At 43.1% G+C, this 17,936-nt stretch overlaps 1 protein-coding gene across 2 annotated transcripts in view; it reads right to left on the bottom strand.

The window, feature by feature from the left end:
* Window positions 1-1,773: 1,773 nt before the first annotated feature.
* Window positions 1,774-17,936, bottom strand: part of LOC139383104 (sacsin-like) — a 36,165-nt gene continuing 20,002 nt past the window's right edge. For both annotated transcript variants that reach the window (XM_071127417.1, XM_071127416.1), the window contains one exon: window positions 1,774-16,038. In XM_071127417.1, the coding sequence (XP_070983518.1) occupies window positions 4,463-16,038 (11,576 nt within the window). In that variant the 3' untranslated portion in view covers window positions 1,774-4,462. The remainder of the gene's footprint in view (window positions 16,039-17,936) is intronic.

The following is a 17,936-nucleotide window of genomic DNA, read 5'->3' as shown; positions in this document are numbered from 1 at the left end:
ATACGGACTTTCAGCTCCCTCCAAAGATTTTCTATTGGGTTCAGGTCTGGAGACGGGCTAGGCCACTCCAGGACCTTGAGATGCTTCTTACGGAGCCACTCCTTAGTTGCCCTGGCTGTGTGTTTTGGGTCGTTGTCATGCTGGAAGACCCAGCCACGACCCATCTTCAATGCTCTTACTGAGGGAAGGAGGTTGGTCGCAAAGATCTGATACATGGCCCCATCCATCCTCCCCTCAATACGGTGCAGTCGTCCTGTCCCCTTAAAAAGCATCCCCAAAGAATGATGTTTCCACCTCCATGCTTCATGTTTGGGATGGTGTTCTTGGGGTTGTACTCCTCCTTCTTCTTCCTCCAAACACAGCGAGTGGAGTTTAGACCAAAAAGCTCTATTTTTATCTCATCATACCACATGACCTTCTCCCATTCCTCCTCTGGATCATCCAGATGGTCATTGGAAAACTTCAGACAGGCCTGGACATGCTCTGGCTTGATCAGGGGGACCTTGCGTGTGCTGCAGGATTTTAATCCATGACGGCGTAGTGTTGGTTTTCTTTGAGACTGTGGTCCCAGCTCTCTTCAGGTCATTGACCAGGTCCTGCCGTGTAGTTCTGGGCTGATCCCTCACCTTCCTCATGATCATTGATGCCACACGAGGTCTTGCATGGAGCTCCAGACCGGGGGTGATTGACAGTCATCTTAAACTTCTTCCATTTTCTAATAATTGTTGCCTTCTCACCAAGCTGCTTGCCTATTGTCCTGTAGCCCATCCCAGCCTTGTGCAGGTCTACAATTTAACCCTGATGTCCTTACACAGCTCTCTGGTCTTGGCCATTGTGGAGAGGTTGGAGTCTGTTTGATTGAGTGTGTGGACAGGTGTCTTTTATACAGGTAATGAGTTCAAACAGGTGCAGTTAATACAGGTAATGAGTGGAGAACAGGAGGGCTTCTTAAAGAAAAACTAACAGGTCTGTGATAGCCGGAATTCTTACTGGTTGGTAGGTGATCAAATACTTATGTCATGCAATAAAATGCAAATTAATTACTTAAAAATTATACAATGTGATTTTCTGGATTTTTGTTTTAGATTCCGTCTCTCACATTTGAAGTGTACCTATGATACAAATTACAGATCTCTACATGCTTTCTAAGTAGGAAAACTTGCAAAATTGGCAGTGTATCAAATACTTGTTATCCCCACTGTATATATCATTGTTTGAAATGATGTATCTGAAAATACATTTTCCATGAACATTATAAATACCATGGGGAAAAAAGGATGATCAATCTCTTTATTTTAAAAGTTCCATGATCACCTTCCTTGCGACAATAAATATATTTAAAGCTTTTCTACAATGATGTCCAATGCGTATTACTTTCTTTCCATAATGTATAGCACTGATGCACTCTAGTGAGGCACTTCTGCAACAGTAGCACATCATAAAAAATCCCCCAGCCATGGCTCAAAGAGACAAAATAGTCAAACATGCAGTATTTCCTGGTCCATGGACAATCCCATGCCACTGCCTATAGTCACAGAATGCATGCCCATACATTGGGATACTTGTTACTTCTCCAGTGTTTCTGTACTTAATTCCTGTAGCTGTTATAACAAATCCTTTAGTTACGCCATTACAGTTCAAATAAAACAAAATATATAACATATAAATGTGCCAGCAACTGTACCTTTAATTATTTAATATATTCTCACTTTTACAGTTACCATTAAGTGTATTTTACTGGATATGTATTATATAGAAGAAAGGTTGAGTCAATTTATTTGGGGGAATTTATTAACTATGGCACTGCGTACATCAAGATATACATTTTCCCCTAGTAAAGTTTGTCAAAAATCTATTCAAAGAATTCCAGATATCAAATTAAAAACATGAGCAACAGTATGTGGACACCTGCTCGTCAAACATCTCATTCCAAAATCATGGGCATTAATATGGAGTTGGTGCCCCCTTTGCTGCTATAACAGCCTCCACTCTTCTGGGAAGGATTTCCACTAGATGTTGAAACATTGCTACGGGGAATTGCTTCCATTCAGCCACAAGATAATTAGAGAGGTCGGGCACTGAAGTTGGACGATTAGGCCTGGCTCGCAATCAGTGTGCCAATTCATCTCAAAGGTGGTCGATGGGGTTGAGGTCAGGGCTCTGTGCAAACCAGTCAAGGTCTTCCACACCAATTTCGACAAACCATTTCTGTACGGACCTTGCTTTGTGCATCGGGGTATTGTCATGCTGAAACAGGAAAGGGCCTTTCCCAAACTGTTGCCACAAAGTTGGAAGCACAAAACCGTCTAGAATGTCATTGTATGCTTTAGCGTTAAAATTTCCCTTCAATGGAACTAAGGGAACCATGAAAAACATTATTCCCCCACCAAACTTTACAGGTGGCACTATGCATTCAGGCAGGTAGCGTTCTCCTGGCATCCCCCAAACACAGATTAGTCCGTCTGACTAGAGTCCAATTGCGGTGGAGAGTCCAATGGCGGTGGATTTACACCACTCCAGCCGACGCTTGGCATTGCACATGGTGATCTTAGGCTTGTGTGCGACTGCTCAGCCATGGAAACCCCTTTCATGAAGCTCCCGACTAGCAGTTATTGTGCTGACATTGCTTCCAAAGGCAGTTTGGAACTTCACAGTGAGTGTTGAAACAAAGGACAGGCGATTTTTACACTATTCAGCACCTGGCGGTCCCATTCTGTGAGCTTTTTGTTTGCCTACCACTTCACCGTTGAGCTGTTGTTGCTCCTAGATGTGTCCACTTCACAACAACAGGACTTACAGTTGACCAGGGCAGCTCTAGCAGGGCATACATTTTACGAACTGACTTGTTGGAAAGGTGGCATCCTATGACGGTGCCATGTTGAAAGTCAATGAGCTCTTCAGTAAGGCCATTCTACTGCCAATGTTCAACTATGGAGATAGCATGGCTGTGTGCTCGATTTTATACACATGTCAACAACGGGTGTGGCTGAAATAGGCAAATCTACTAATTTGAAGGGGTGTCCACATACTTTTGTATGTATAGTGTATCAACAATATGCTGCCAGTGTATTTATAGTCCCAAAAATCATGAATGAATATTAAAACACGAAAAGAGTAAAGAAAATTGACAAAAAAAAGCACCACACAAGGATGCCACCTGCAATATTCCTCTAATTTGAAAAGATCAGACAACCAAATGATTCAACTTTGGCAAAATAGTGTTACATTATCTATCCATTGAACACCATGGTTCTTCATTACAGGTAACTACTTATTTATCATGAGTCCTCCAAAAACTACCTGATATATCATGGGGCGGCAGGGTAGCCTAGTGGTTAGAGCGTTGGACTAGTAACCGAAAGGTTGCAAGTTCAAATCCCCGAGCTGACAAGGTACAAATCTGTCGTTCTGCCCCTGAACAGGCGTTCCTAGGCCATCGTTGAAAATAAGAATTTGTTTTTAACTGACTTGCCTAGTTAAATAAATAAAGGTAAAAAAAAATTAAAAAATCATACATACATACTCATCAGTATACAGATAATTACAGTAGATGTAGTGTACAATTGTGCTCCTAAAAGACGCCATTCAAAGTCTGATAAACGGACAAAGAGTCCAGTGGAGAGACATTACATGATGATAAAACAGAATCTAAAGTATAGACATATGAACCTAGATGTACTGTAACATGTACTGTAACATTAAACATTAATAATTTTCCATTCAGTCTATTTCTCCCAATCTGCTGCGGTGTCACAAACACTCTACAAGTGCAAGTACCGGAGGAGTTTTCAGAAAGTGCTTTGTCCATTTACAAGAAAAGGAACATTTACAACTTATTAAAAATAAAAATAAACCAACCAACCATCAAAATATACAATTATTCTGTTTTAAAAGTACAAATATTATTGTAATTTTGTTAGTTCATTTTCAGATGTTGCAAATAGAACACATTGCATGACAACAGTGACAACATGAGAGAATTGGCTAAAATCAATCAATTTGACTCTTTAGATGGTAACAAAGAAAGTACAGACAAATGGTTGTCTATGGCAGGAAAAATATACTTGTATAAAAGGTCAAGTAAAAAAGCAGCATAGTTGTACTCAATTATCTGACAGCAAATATATTCAACATGGGACTTTGATTAAAAAAAGTATTGCTGTGGCAATTGTATGTACAGCATTGCAGCTAAAGATAATTTGTGTCTTTGTAAAATGGTACATCCACGTCAAATTACTTTCAGACAGCTTGGTGTTAGGATATGAAGAGCCATTCATGTATACATTCTGCATTGGCCACAGAACCAATTGGCTTACTGCATATCTAAGCTGCCAGCTGGATACTTAATTTAGCCTCAAAACAATAATATTGCACACAGCCACTATAATCTTCTATTGTTCAGAGGATCTATGCATATTTTTTTAATTTAACATATCTGATATGTTCCAATACCATGGCAGAATTAGATTTTTTGCTGCACAAAAGTTTCAAGTTTGATGATGATCCGTGCTGTACATTCCATCACTCTCATTGCCACCTCAGACGTGAATCTGTCATTGGGGATCTGAGGAAAGGGTAAGAGGTCAGGATAGCGAGTTCTTAGGCTGTCCACACCATACCCCTCCAAGATGTTGACATCTTTCGCAAGTCCTGCTAGCTGTGGGTTGTACTCTTCCACTTTCTGTGCCAGTGATGTGGGTTTCACATCCTTGTCTGACTTTCCTCTAACAGAATAGTCAGCAGCTATCAAGGCTAGTTTTGTAGCCAGGTAGCATTTGAAACACACCCACTCATTGGCATTTTTGTGAAGGTCATTCCGTGCAGAAGAAAAATTGGCTCTTGCTTGCCTGAGCCACCTGCGGGCTTCCACAGGATTGCCAACAGACTTGAAGGTCGGGGGCACAAAGAAGCGATTAGAATGTGATGAACCAGCATAAGTAGTGAACTGCTCCCGGAACTGCTGTTTCTCAGACCTATGGCTTGTTGCCTCTTGGTTCCACGATGTGTAAAATCTTTGAAATGAAAACTTCTCTGACTGGAAGCGGGTGGAAGATGTTGAGAAAGTTCTCCTGGATGCTCTGTCGGTGTTCTGCTGATCTGTCAGAGTCTGCTTCTCCATCCTGTTGATTTCATTCTGTAAGTGCTTGAAGACCTCTGTAGCCACGTCTAGATTCTCTGCATTCTTGTCCGGATGCCACTTGAGATACAACCGGCGAATGATCTTCTTCCTTTCCGTTTCAGCGAGCTTCCAAGCTTGCTCAATAACTAAGGTCACATCTTTTAGGATTTCTGGCAATGCACTAAGTCTTATCTTTTTGGGAGATTGTTTTGTGGGAGGGACTTTGTGATTTTCCTTTCTAGTGAAAAGGGGAGGCACCAATCGTGGACCAGGACCAGGAGAGCGACATTCTGGGGGGGTTGTTGGAGTTGATGGGGCGCTGCTGTCTCGGATATGAGCACTTTCCTCTTGTCTAGAGAATTTGTATAGATCAAGAGAACTGACTATTTTGTACTCCGAATATCCAATGTCAATTTGGAAGCATTTCCCAAGGAAGCTTGGGTTGTCCTCCTCTTCTTTCTCCACTTCTTGAACAATGATGGCATACGTGTACGTGGGCTGATATCCGCCATAGACATCCCCTCCTTCAGAGTCCACAAGGTAACCCACATATTCTCCTGGGTAAAACACATTCATTGGATCCATGAGGAGTATATGGTGTATCTCAGCTGGTATGGGTGTCCCAGGGAGAGGAAGCTCGAGTTTTGAGGGCTCTGTGGAGTCATACTTGACGCCAAGGTTGTCCAGCTTCTCTGTGATTCTGTAGATGTCGTTACAGCCCAGCATAGCAATTAGATAGGAGGTGTCAGATATCAAGTTGTCTGTTGCAGATTTAAGTGTCATCGCCAGCGCTAAGAGAAAATTAATGTCTTTGCTGTCTGAGTGTTGGATGTACAGATGAATAACAGCTGTACCATACCTTTTCAGGAAGGCAAGTGTTTCACTCCGGCTGTGTGGGATAGGGTTGCAACCTTTGACTCTTAGTGTTGTCTGGAGTTTCTCAAAACAAGACACCTTCAAACCCTCACAAAGTGCTTTGCACAATCGTATGGCTTTTTCCTCATTCACAAGGAATGCATTGTCATTTTCATGCTTCATTATTCGTATCAGTCCTGTGATGAACTGTTCTGATGACAGTAGAAGCTGAAGGCGACCCTGAAGCGAACAGAGAGCTCCAAACTGGCACATTTTTGGAGAGTCCTCATCCAGCTGCTCCTCAAGGATACTACTCAGGAGTCTTGGTCTTAGCTTCTGTGGGAGCAGCATGATCAGCTTTGTGTGGAAGGAATGGTCCTTGCCAAGATAACACTGACTCATGTCCACAAGCATCTGAACGCCTACATTACCCTGAATTCTGCTCTTGTAGTGTGGGGCATCGTCAAACACTAAACTGTTGGATTTGGCTAATCTACCATCGTGACTTGGCAGGTAAAATATCAAATCTCTGAGGCTCTCAAGGTCTTTGCGTATCTGAACTGGCTCATTCTGTAGGCTTTTGAATAGCCCTGAGACAGCCCTTTTCACAGTTCTCATTTCATTCGGATCGAGCTGCTTACCCTCTGAATTTCTGTGAATGCGGCACAGCACTTCAACGTATTGTTTTGTTGATACAACATCCTCTGTGCCCAAAAGCTTAAACAGCTGATGAAAGATGCCAAGCTCTAGTGGTAGTTTGTATAGGTACGGCTTGAAGTCCGATTCATTGTCCAAGTTGATGACAACCTCCTCTGGCTTTAGAAGTTTCCAGCCCTCCTCAACCATGATAAAACTCACCCCTCGTAGCTGGAAGCGAAACTCTCTTTTATCTGCATTGAGAATTTCGTAGGTGGATCTCAAGACTTTGTTTCTTGTTTTCACCATATCATCATCGGGATTGGATATGTTGCAGATATTTTTGCAGTTGCTTATCACTTTGTCCAAGGGGGGTTCCAAGTTGACACTTAACATGGTCAGCACTAAGTTCAGTTGTTCTTGGCCAGTCAGCGTGCTTCCCTCCTGGTCTTTAATGGCTACTGGTGTGGCCTTCTCTGGGAGAATGGGACATGATGTCCATAGTAATTGAATGATATCAGTTTGCTTGAATTTTGGATTGACTTGAGACCCACTGAAACGTATCAGAGGGAGAGTGCCATTCATCTCTTGGAATTGAGCATGGAGCCGGATCAGCTCAGTGGGTGCACGCTCAGGACAAAGGAATGCTATCATTGACAGCTCTTTGAGGAAAGCGCCAACAAATAGGTCTGTCCTCTCATTGAATATGTGGTTAAGGAGAACATCAACAATCATTTGGGCTTTTTCTTTGGACCAGTTCTCTGTCTGAGCTTTGATGCTGACTTCTTTTGCATACTGGAGAATTTGCTGCTGAGAGACAATGTGTTTGAGGCCTATATTCCTTAGGAATGTGATCCATGAGGTGAGAAATGCTGTCCCATTTTTTGGCTTTGACACTTGCTCAACCTTCTTGAAAAAGTCATTGGGTATGAATGTTTTTGGAGGGAGCATCACTTCGAACACCTTCACTGTTTGATCATAGAACATTTTGGTAGACTTGAGTCTGTTTGTGTAGTCATAGATGAATGACAGACCTTCTAGTTTCTCATACAGATGATCCTTCATCCCACATGACTCCTCCATTGCCATAAGTCTCTCCTTCAGATAGACAAGGTGCTCAATTCTGGCATCGTATGACAGGTTGTCAAACTTTGGTAGGAGATGCCTCAGGTAGACTTCTAGATCATCAATTGGGCAACATCCAAGGAAACTGTACAGTTCCTTCAACTGTGGATTGTCTGCGAGAAAGGCGAAGGATGTTGTGTGAGCCCATTTTTCCATATCTGCAGAGGGAATGCTTTTTGCCAGAACATAGCATGACCCAAAGTTTGCAATGCTGATGTATCTGCCACTGACTGCTTTAAAGCATGGGAGCAGTTTCAGAGTTTGAGCGTCCTCTTGGGTGAGATTGATCAAATTGCAGTTGAAGTACAACAGAAGAGCCTCAAACTCTTTGTCAGTTAAACTTCCTGTTTTGAAAGCTGCCGTCTGAATCATGTACTCCAGTGCTTTCAGGATGCTGGATGGATTGTCTATGTTTGCTGTATGCTGTGCCAAAAAAGGCAGGACAGGATTCTCTTTGAAGCATATTTTGTTGATGGCAAGCTGAATGCATCCCCCTTTCATTAGGATGTGAAATATTTTGTCATTTTGCCCATTTGGAAAGATAGCTGCGCTTATCAAACTCAGGGGTAGTAAGACGTCGTGATCAGGGACAACCAACTTATTGCTTGAAACCATGAATTTGATTCCTGGCAGCAAAGCCCAGTCTTTCAGTAGGTCGAGAACAGTCTCAAAATTGGGTTTGATGCCTGCCTGTTCTTCCTTGACTGCAATGTTCTCACTGATGAAGTGCCACGCACCTTTCAGCCAAGACTCACTGGCATAGCTGTCTCTCCACTTCACAAGGATCCTTGTTCTGTATTCACGCGGTAGAACAGAACTCAAAAGTTCCCCGAAACTGCTGATGTCGAAGACCTTTGCAACACCTAAATTCATCAGGATGTTGTTGTACTTCATGTATAGTGTGTTCATGAACAGCTCTTTCCTTGATGAGACCAGTTCATGGTGTGTTGACAGAAACTTTGGTTTCTTGGAATCAAACACCTGGAGTATGTTGTCCATTGTCATCATCAGTGGTAGCCCCTCTATGCTGATTCCATCCTCCTCTACGTCTTTGAAGCAGTAGTCAACCAGAAGCTTCAGGCTGTGGAAGAGCTTGTAATTTGACTGCTGGAGTCGACAGGGAAGTTTCCCAACTTGGCAAGATGTGTCTGGGGACGAGAATGTGAGGAGAAAGTTTCGTACATCCTCTGGGGTAACATAGCTCACGGGAATGCCTGCATCATCCAAACAGATGTAAAGACTGGCTGTTTCGTCACAACTGTGGACCAAGTTGAACCCCACATCCGAAAGCAGGGCCTTGAGTCGGAAGACATTTTCTGCAACAGACTTGCGTGAGGAGATGTTGTATTCTGAGTTTTTCAGATGTTGAAGTTCATCTTGCAGCAGATTGTCAAAGAATGCACGACCTTTGTTGGCAGAGGATGTGTTCACCCAGGAGATGTATACGGCAGAGTGCATGTCTGTGTTGTCAATGTGGGGAGCCCTAACAACAGGAAGGAGACGTTTCAGGTCAGCATGAATGCAGGTGTACACTGCTTTGACAAGACAGTACCAATCTGGCTGGATGTCAAGTCTGTTGACTGGGAAGAAGTACAGGAATTTCCTCAAAGTGTCTTTGACAATGTGAATTGGTGTTCCCTGTAACACAGTCATGGTGGGATCGGGTCCCGGGAAGTATCGTCTTTTCAGCTGAATCAAAAGCTCCACATAGGCAGGAGCTATCAAAGATGTCATCAAGTTGTTGTTCCAGTCACTCCTCACTCCTACTCCATTGTCATCTCTCCATAGGTTTCTCCTGGCAGAATCCAAGGCAAAATGCCCATTAACATGAAAGGGCAAGCCAGTCTCCAAGGAAAGGGGCAGAAAGCAGAATGCTCTGTGGGGCTTCTTGTAGTTGTGACTTACACATGCAGCCACCCCGCCACGTGGAAAGAGAGTAATGTCTTCATTTTTGTGGGCTGAAATCACACTCTTTGAGACGTTCTCTATGCAGGAGAAGCCAGATCGATTGCAGACCATCCAAGATGTTAGATTGCCATCGGAGTCCTCTATATCCATTGAGTAGGTTATCTGCTGGACTGGGATTTGAGTGAGCTGCTTCTTTTTTGTCACACTATCCACCACTGAGGCATGAAACTGCTTGCGTTTTAGACGGTCACCATCTGTGATTTTAGCAGTCACAGAGTATAGCACCTTCAGGTCACCTGTAGCTTTCTCTATTTCACAGATGGAAATTTTCTCCATGTGGTTGAGGAACATGAGGAGTTCTGCCCCATCGGTTTTTAGTTTATCCAGAAGGTTTTGCACCATTCTGTCTGATGCAGGAACAGAGCTGATCTCTGATATTTTGGCCATTTCTGTTGAGCGTATGGGGAATCTGAACATTGTGCATCGCTCTAGCCTGAAATGAGATCCCAGGTAAAGATTTAGCACATCAGAAAATTGAGATCTAAAGTCAGAGTCCAAGTCCCTAAACATTCTGCCAGGACTAACAGATGTCGCCCCGGGTGCAAATCGTGCATGTGGATCGAAGATGCAAAGAATGTCATTGTTTGAAATGAAAGACGGGCAGTCTGTGATGTGATACACAGAGTTGAATCCTATGCCATATTGTCCAGTTTTACCAGGATTTGCTTCTTTTGTTCCCCTTCCTAGGTTCTGGATTCCTCTGACATCATCCTCAGTGAAAGGCTGATTGTTGTAGACACAAAGTGATGGGCCTTGCATTGGCAACCATTTATCATCAAATATTCTGTCTGTGGGGTGGATTCTTGGATCAAAAACAAAGTAGATTTCAGTGGCTTTAGCATCATCTGCATTCTGCAGGAGCTCCTTTAGCATTTCCTTCTCTGATGGGTAAGCGTTGAGGATACTTTTAATTCTACTGGTGAGTTTCTCTTTTTGTCCAAACTCACTTCCAAGTGTAGTGAAGCAGATATTTGAGGCATACCTTTCCAGGGCTTTGTGACGTTTGGGAACTGCTCCTAATTTCACAGCAACCTCCCTTGGAATATCTACATGGCAATATTTCACAGTTGTGTCTCTGACTTTAATCCAAGGACAGTCATTGTAACACAGAGACTTTGATGGCTGCAGTGTAAGATGGGTGTCAGGAAGGAGAATTTCCCCGTAGGTAGCTTGGCAGAATTCTTGGTTTTTGTCTCTGATCAAGCCCCATATTCCTTCACTAATGATTCTGCGAGAGAGCTGAAAGTAATCCTCAGAGAGGGCTCTTCTCCCACACTCCTTTTTCACTAATTCAAGGACTGCTGAAAAGTTCTCAACTGTGAAGCTTGACTGAACCCCAACATTCTCAAAGAGCTCACGGCAACTGTTTCTGTACTTGTTGGGAAGCTGGTAGAGATATGGTGCTGCATCAAAGTTCTGGTAGAATGCAACTTTGGAGGGCTCAACATAAGTGTTCTCCACCAGAATGGAGCAGAAGGTTTTCAGCTCCTCATTGATCTGTGTCTTTGCTTTGGCATCCTGGAGCATTTCTTCATGTAGGTATTTGTAGCAGGCATTGGTGATATTTTCCTGATACAAAGTAACTCCGTCAAATGACTTAGCAAGTTCCTTAAGTTGACTTACAACTAGTCCAACTGCTGGCTTTCTTATCAATCCGAGAGAGTCTTTTACTGCCAATGTGATTGTGCCGCACCCTTTGAAAGATGGAGAGTTCTCATTAAGGATAGGCTTCATCAAGCACACTGTATCCTGGTGGTCAGTCGTAAAAAGTTCTTTGGCAGAAAACATGGTGGACGGGTGGAAAGTATTCCCATGCCATGGTAGTGAAAACCCTGCAGGCTTTGTCAGAAATGGAAGGAACTTTATGTCCTGTAGCTTCTCCAGTAGTTTACTTGCTCCTGAGTCTGTCATTTTCAGCTTCTCATCAATGAGACTGAGAATAATGCTGCTCCGAAGACATGCAGCAGTGTGATCAGTTTCATTTAGATCGAACACAGATTCTGCACGTTCAATCAAATCCTTCCAAGAAAGGTCATCTTTGACCATTCCCAGCTGTACTAGCTTGACCAAGCAGACTGGATTCATGTAGTCTTTTGAGGTTCCTTCTGGAAATCTTCCATCTTCAGCGTTGTACAGTTTTGCAACTCTTCCTTCTGGATGGATTAGTCTGGATGGTATGACTAATTGATGAGTGGGGCCAGAGCATGGGATGCATGGAGTCTCTCTAAGAATTGATGCAAATTCATCCAGTTTGCCATTCAAGACATAATGCATTAGTGGGTCACGAAGTTCTTTGTCGATGTCTTGAATATGTGGGAAAAATACATCTAAGAAGAACTGCTTTTCAGTCAGGGTGTTCTCTACCAGCTTCCCTTTGCATCCAGCATCATCAAATCCTTCCTTGACCCAGTCAGGCAGCTCAACAGCACAGAGGTCTTGCGAGCTGCTCTTCTTGAGGTATTTTAGGAATATCTTGAAGGCAGCAGGGCCAATGTCTGGTCTACAGAGCAAGGAGTCATCTAGGAATCTGACGTACTTGATTGATACCCAGGTTTTGCCATCTGAGAAAACTTTTGCATGGTCCCCGTCACCCCCTTTGGCGATCTCTTGGTAGACTCCTTGGCTGATCACTGTGAAGTCATCGTGTACTACACTTGGATCAGGCCATGCTACATAGTAGCTGTAGTCAAGCAGTTCTCCACTTTCTGCCATTGAACGCAGCATATTGAGTGCTGCTAGGTATGCCTGGACAATCACGTGTCTCATGAACACTGAGTTCCAGTGTCCTTTGGTGTCTGTCTTCCAGATCTCTTTGCGGTTAGATGTCACAGCAAAACAGCCATTTATGTGGACTGGCAAACCTGTTTTGATTCTGAGGGGTAAATAGCAAAACACTTCTCCTATCGGGTTGATGTGGTTGGTATTATCCTTCACTGTCCATTTTCGATTATCCTCCTCTGAGAGCAGAACAGCTACACCCCCACAAGGCACTAGTCCAAGTCGTTTTCCATTCTCACTGAGTGAAAATTTTAGAGCTTCGGTCACATCCATACATGAACAAATGAGCCAGTTTGTGAGATCAACTGCCTTTTGGGGCATTTCGTCTGTGAGTCGTCTGTTTTTTCCGTCTTTGGCAGCCATTTCAAAGTATGAGGAAGGATCCTCCTCTGAACCTCTGAAAAGGGGTGACTGGAGATCAACTATGCGCTTGAACACATTGTGAAACTCCTCCACCACAATGCGTATGATACAGCCAGACTTGGGAGTGTCAGCAGGTACCCTGTTGGTGGCTGCCACCTTTTTCATGACTTTTGCTGCAGATTTCAGAATGCTCAGAGGCCCATATGCAGCTTTGGATGACCATACACTTTTGTTGATAGTGACAACATCCTGTGCTGCTGCTGGATTGGGCTCTTCATATTTCAGGTACTTCAGTACCATGGAGCCAACATGCTGAGTGAAGAGAATGAGCCGGTGGCCACATATGCTGAACTCATCAACAAGGGAGTAGATGTCTGGGGTGTTGTAGTAGACACTGCTGATTTCACTCACTGACGCCTCTTGCTCAGTCCTGAAGGGGAGTCTGAACAATGTTCCATCGTACTTGTACGGAGACTCTTGTGCAAGAGGAAGTTGGCAATTAAATACATTGATGAATGGTTTGAATTGATTGGGGAACTTTCTCAGCCGTTTCTGCTGTTTGCTCCAGTTGATCTTAATTCCCGGGTTTGACCTGTCTTTAATGTGCTTGCTGATGTGGTTGATGTTTGGATCGAACATGATCATGAACTCTCTGCTCATTATGATGGGGATGTCAGTGATGTGATAAACTGAGTTGAAACCTAGGCCAAATTTGCCAACTTTGTCTGCCTCACATCTCTTCATTGACCCACCTAACCTTGTTATGTTCAGAAAGTCAGTGTCAGAGAATGTAGAGTTGTTGAATGACCATAAGGAGGGGCCATGGCATATAAGCATGCCAGGGTCAAGCAGGTTCTCTCGAATGTCAATATTCTTCCTCATGTCTATCAGGAAGCTACACTCCGTAGCACTCGCATCATCAGCATTCTGAAGAAGTTCTTTGAAAATATCTGCGACAGATGGATATTCTTCTAGAATGTTCTTTATTCTCACTGTCAGAGGCTCCCGTTGGCCTGATTGTTCAAAGCCAAGGTTTTCTGGGTTTATCAGTCTCGTACTCAAACAAGGCACGTTCAGCCATTCTGCTATTTTCATGGGGATATCATCATGGACTAAGATAATGGGCTCTGATGTATCATCAAGCAAGTCGTGTAGATCCTCCACTTTAATGTCACAGTAGGTGCATTCATGAATGGGTTTCATGGCCAGTTTGCTTGGATCCTTGTAGCAAAGGATTGGTACATGCATGTCAATGTCCACAGAAATTTGACTGTTATACAGCCATCTCAGAATATTTATCAGGAGGAGGAGATCATGCTTACTTTCCTCTTTAGTAATTTCTTCATCACACCTTTGCCTTACTGTTTTGATCACATCGAACACATGGCTTGGGACAACCTCTTCAACCGAACCACAGAATTTGAAAAGTTTGTGAAACTTTGCAATGGTTTTTGGCAAAGAGTACAGGTAGGGTTGCAAATCGAGGTCAGAAATGGGTTTTAGAACTGTGTGACTAGGTGATGAAAAGGTCTTGCCAGTCCACACCCAATCAAATGGCAGTGACTTCATTGCCTCTCTTGCATCTTCAAGGTGTGCTTGCATGAAGTCATAAATCTCAATAAGGATCTGTTGGAATTGATACCAGTCTTCTGTGGTAAATGCTTGAGATCTGTGCCAGTCATTCACTGCCTTTAAATGCTGTAACACTTGATCAATCTGTGGCTCTATAGATAACTTCAGGGCCTTCTTCATGCCGGCAGAAGTGCGCTCCACAAGTGCAACTGAAGAGCCTACCAGCACTGCATGGGATATATCGCACATTTCTGAGAATGAGCAGATGTTATGGGTGTCTCCCATCCAGGCAAGGGACTTTGGGTAATTTACAGGTCTGTCCTTGCAAACTGGCACCCATTTCAGTTTTTTCAAGGAATTCTGAGCTTCTGAAGACTTTACCAGCTTGGTTTGTCTATTCAGTATTTGCAGCAGTGTTTTCGCTTTCTGTATAACTGGTTCCCATTCTGGCTCATTGCCACCCTGCAATTCCTCAATCTTCTGTGCCACCTGGAGTACATCTTTTTCGCTGAGTTGTACTTCGTTTTTCAGTCCAAGTTGTCTCAGTGAATGTAGCATATCAGGAGAAGACGTATATGTACTTGTGGGAAATCTATTATTTTCCTCCATGTAGAAAAGATTCTGTAAAATCTCCAGCTCAGGATCAAAAAGGTCTGTAGTTGCAACAATTTTCCCTGCAGATGTATGAATGAACTTTAGAGCCGAAAGCCATCCAATCACAGCTTTGTTTTCATTCTTTAGGAATGACAGATGCTTAAGGGCCCAGAGCATGATCTTAGTGATATCCTCTTTTGAGTAAAACCCTTTCTCCATGTCTTGAACAACCAACTTCAAGCAGTCAGTGGTCTTCACCTGTTCTACGTTCAGAATCTTAATGAGGCGAATGGATGCCTCATCACTGCAGCCCACAACATTGATGGATAGTTTGACGTCTGGTGGATACTTCGCAGTATGGTGTAAAGCCCTGGCTCCTCTCAGTGAGGTATATGTTGGGATGCCTTTCTCTGAACAGGGCCCTACTTTCTCAAATATTGTCAGCTCCAGGAGGATACGCTTCTCTTTCTCTGTGATGTCAGACAGTCCTGCCAGGAAGTCCCTCAGTGCCACTTTCTGTTTGCTAGAGAAGGATGAGACCAGGCTTGCCACTCTCTGTGTTGACGACCTGTCCATGATTTGCAGTAGCATACTGGGAGATGAAGGATGGATGTAGTTCTTCAACAGAGGATGCTGCAAACACAGGTCCAACTTTTTCATCACTACTACCCCAAGTTTTTTCATGATTTCAAGAAGGCTTTCAGAAATTAGGGCCTCTTGCTCATCCACAATGATAATAGGGGATGGGGTTTTGAGACGATGGAGCTCAATTGAGTCCACACTTTCTTCAAGGGGCACATTTGGGATCAATGGCATGTCTTCAAAGGTACTAAGGTCATCAGCAAAGTTTATATATAGATGCTTCCAAACCATCTTAAGCCAAGACTGTGTAGGATGCTTCTTCTCTCGGTTCCCATGGTCCCACTGGACTGTGAAGTCTCTGGTAGGCCAGACTGTCGAGAGGATCTCCTTTATGAGTCGAGCTGACCGTTCAGGAGTTAGCACTTGTACCTGAGTGCAGGGTCTTCCTGTAGAAGATACAAAAACGCTAGTTAATATAACCTTAATGATGACTTTCTCAATGACAATTCATAGGAACTACATATATACAGTGCCTTGCGAAAGTATTCGGCCCCCTTGAACTTTGCAACCTTTTGCCACATTTCAGGCTTCAAACATAAAGATATAAAACTGTCTTTTTTTGTGAAGAATCAACAACAAGTGGGACACAATCATGAAGTGGAACGACATTTATTGGATATTTCAAACTTTTTTAACAAATCAAAAACTGAAAAATTGGGCGTGCAAAATTATTCAGCCCCCTTAAGTTAATACTTTGTAGCGCCACCTTTTGCTGCGATTACAGCTGTAAGTCGCTTGGGGTATGTCTCTATCAGTTTTGCACATCGAGAGACTGAAATTTTTTCCCATTCCTCCTTGCAAAACAGCTCGAGCTCAGTGAGGTTGGATGGAGAGCATTTGTGAACAGCAGTTTTCAGTTCTTTCCACAGATTCTCGATTGGATTCAGGTCTGGACTTTGACTTGGCCATTCTAACACCTGGCTATGTTTATTTTTGAACCATTCCATTGTAGATTTTGCTTTATGTATTGGATCATTGTCTTGTTGGAAGACAAATCTCCGTCCCAGTCTCAGGTCTTTTGCAGACTCCATCAGAATGGTCCTGTATTTGGCTCCATCCATCTTCCCATCAATTTTAACCATCTTCCCTGTCCCTGCTGAAGAAAAGCAGGCCCAAACCATGATGCTGCCACCACCATGTTTGACAGTGGGGATGGTGTGTTCAGGGTGATGAGCTGTGTTGCTTTTACGCCAAACATAACGTTTTGCATTGTTGCCAAAAAGTTCAATTTTGGTTTCATCTGACCAGAGCACCTTCTTCCACATGTTTGGTGTGTCTCCCAGGTGGCTTGTGGTAAACTTTAAACGACACTTTTTATGGATATCTTTAAGAAATGGCTTTCTTCTTGCCACTCTTCCATAAAGGCCAGATTTGTGCAATATACAACTGATTGTTGTCCTATGGACAGAGTCTCCCACCTCAGCTGTAGATCTCTGCAGTTCATCCAGAGTGATCATGGGCCTCTTGGCTGCATCTCTGATCAGTCTTCTCCTTGTATGAGCTGAAAGTTTAGAGGGACGGCCAGGTCTTGGTAGATTTGCAGTGGTCTGATACTCCTTCCATTTCAATATTATCGCTTGCACAGTGCTCCTTGGGATGTTTAAAGCTTGGGAAATATTTTTGTATCCAAATCCGGCTTTAAACTTCTTCACAACAGTATCTCGGACCTGCCTGGTGTGTTCCTTGTTCTTCATGATGCTCTCAGCGCTTTTAACGGACCTCTGAGACTATCACAGTGCAGGTGCATTTATACGGAGACTTGATTACACACAGGTGGATTGTATTTATCATCATTAGTCATTTAGGTCAACATTGGATCATTCAGAGATCCTCACTGAACTTCTGGAGAGAGTTTGCTGCACTGAAAGTAAAGGGCCCGAATAATTTTGCACGCCCAATTTTTCAGTTTTTGTTAAAAAAGTTTGAAATATCCAATAAATGTCGTTCCACTTCATGATTGTGTCCTACTTGTTGTTGATTCTTCACAAAAAAATACAGTTTTATATCTTTATGTTTGAAGCCTGAAATGTGGCAAAAGGTCGCAAAGTTCCATGGGGCCAAATACTTTCGCAAGGCACTGTATAGCCCAACGTTTCATTTAACAATGTTTGTCCTGCAGGTATTCTAGGTGATTTATTAGCTTTACTGCACAGCCCCAGGTTCATTCCCATCAACACCACATGTATCAACAAGATAAATTCGCATTTTGGACCTGGAATGTAGTAGGGATCGACAGGGCATTAGAAAATCAAGAAGAATCATATACACTGCTCAAAAAAATAAA

This window comes from Oncorhynchus clarkii, chromosome 24 (assembly GCF_045791955.1).
Source record: "Oncorhynchus clarkii lewisi isolate Uvic-CL-2024 chromosome 24, UVic_Ocla_1.0, whole genome shotgun sequence".
In the NCBI taxonomy this organism is placed as follows: domain Eukaryota; kingdom Metazoa; phylum Chordata; class Actinopteri; order Salmoniformes; family Salmonidae; genus Oncorhynchus; species Oncorhynchus clarkii.
The sequence above is the reverse complement of the archived record's forward strand: the minus strand, read 5'-3'. Positions and strand labels throughout refer to the sequence as shown.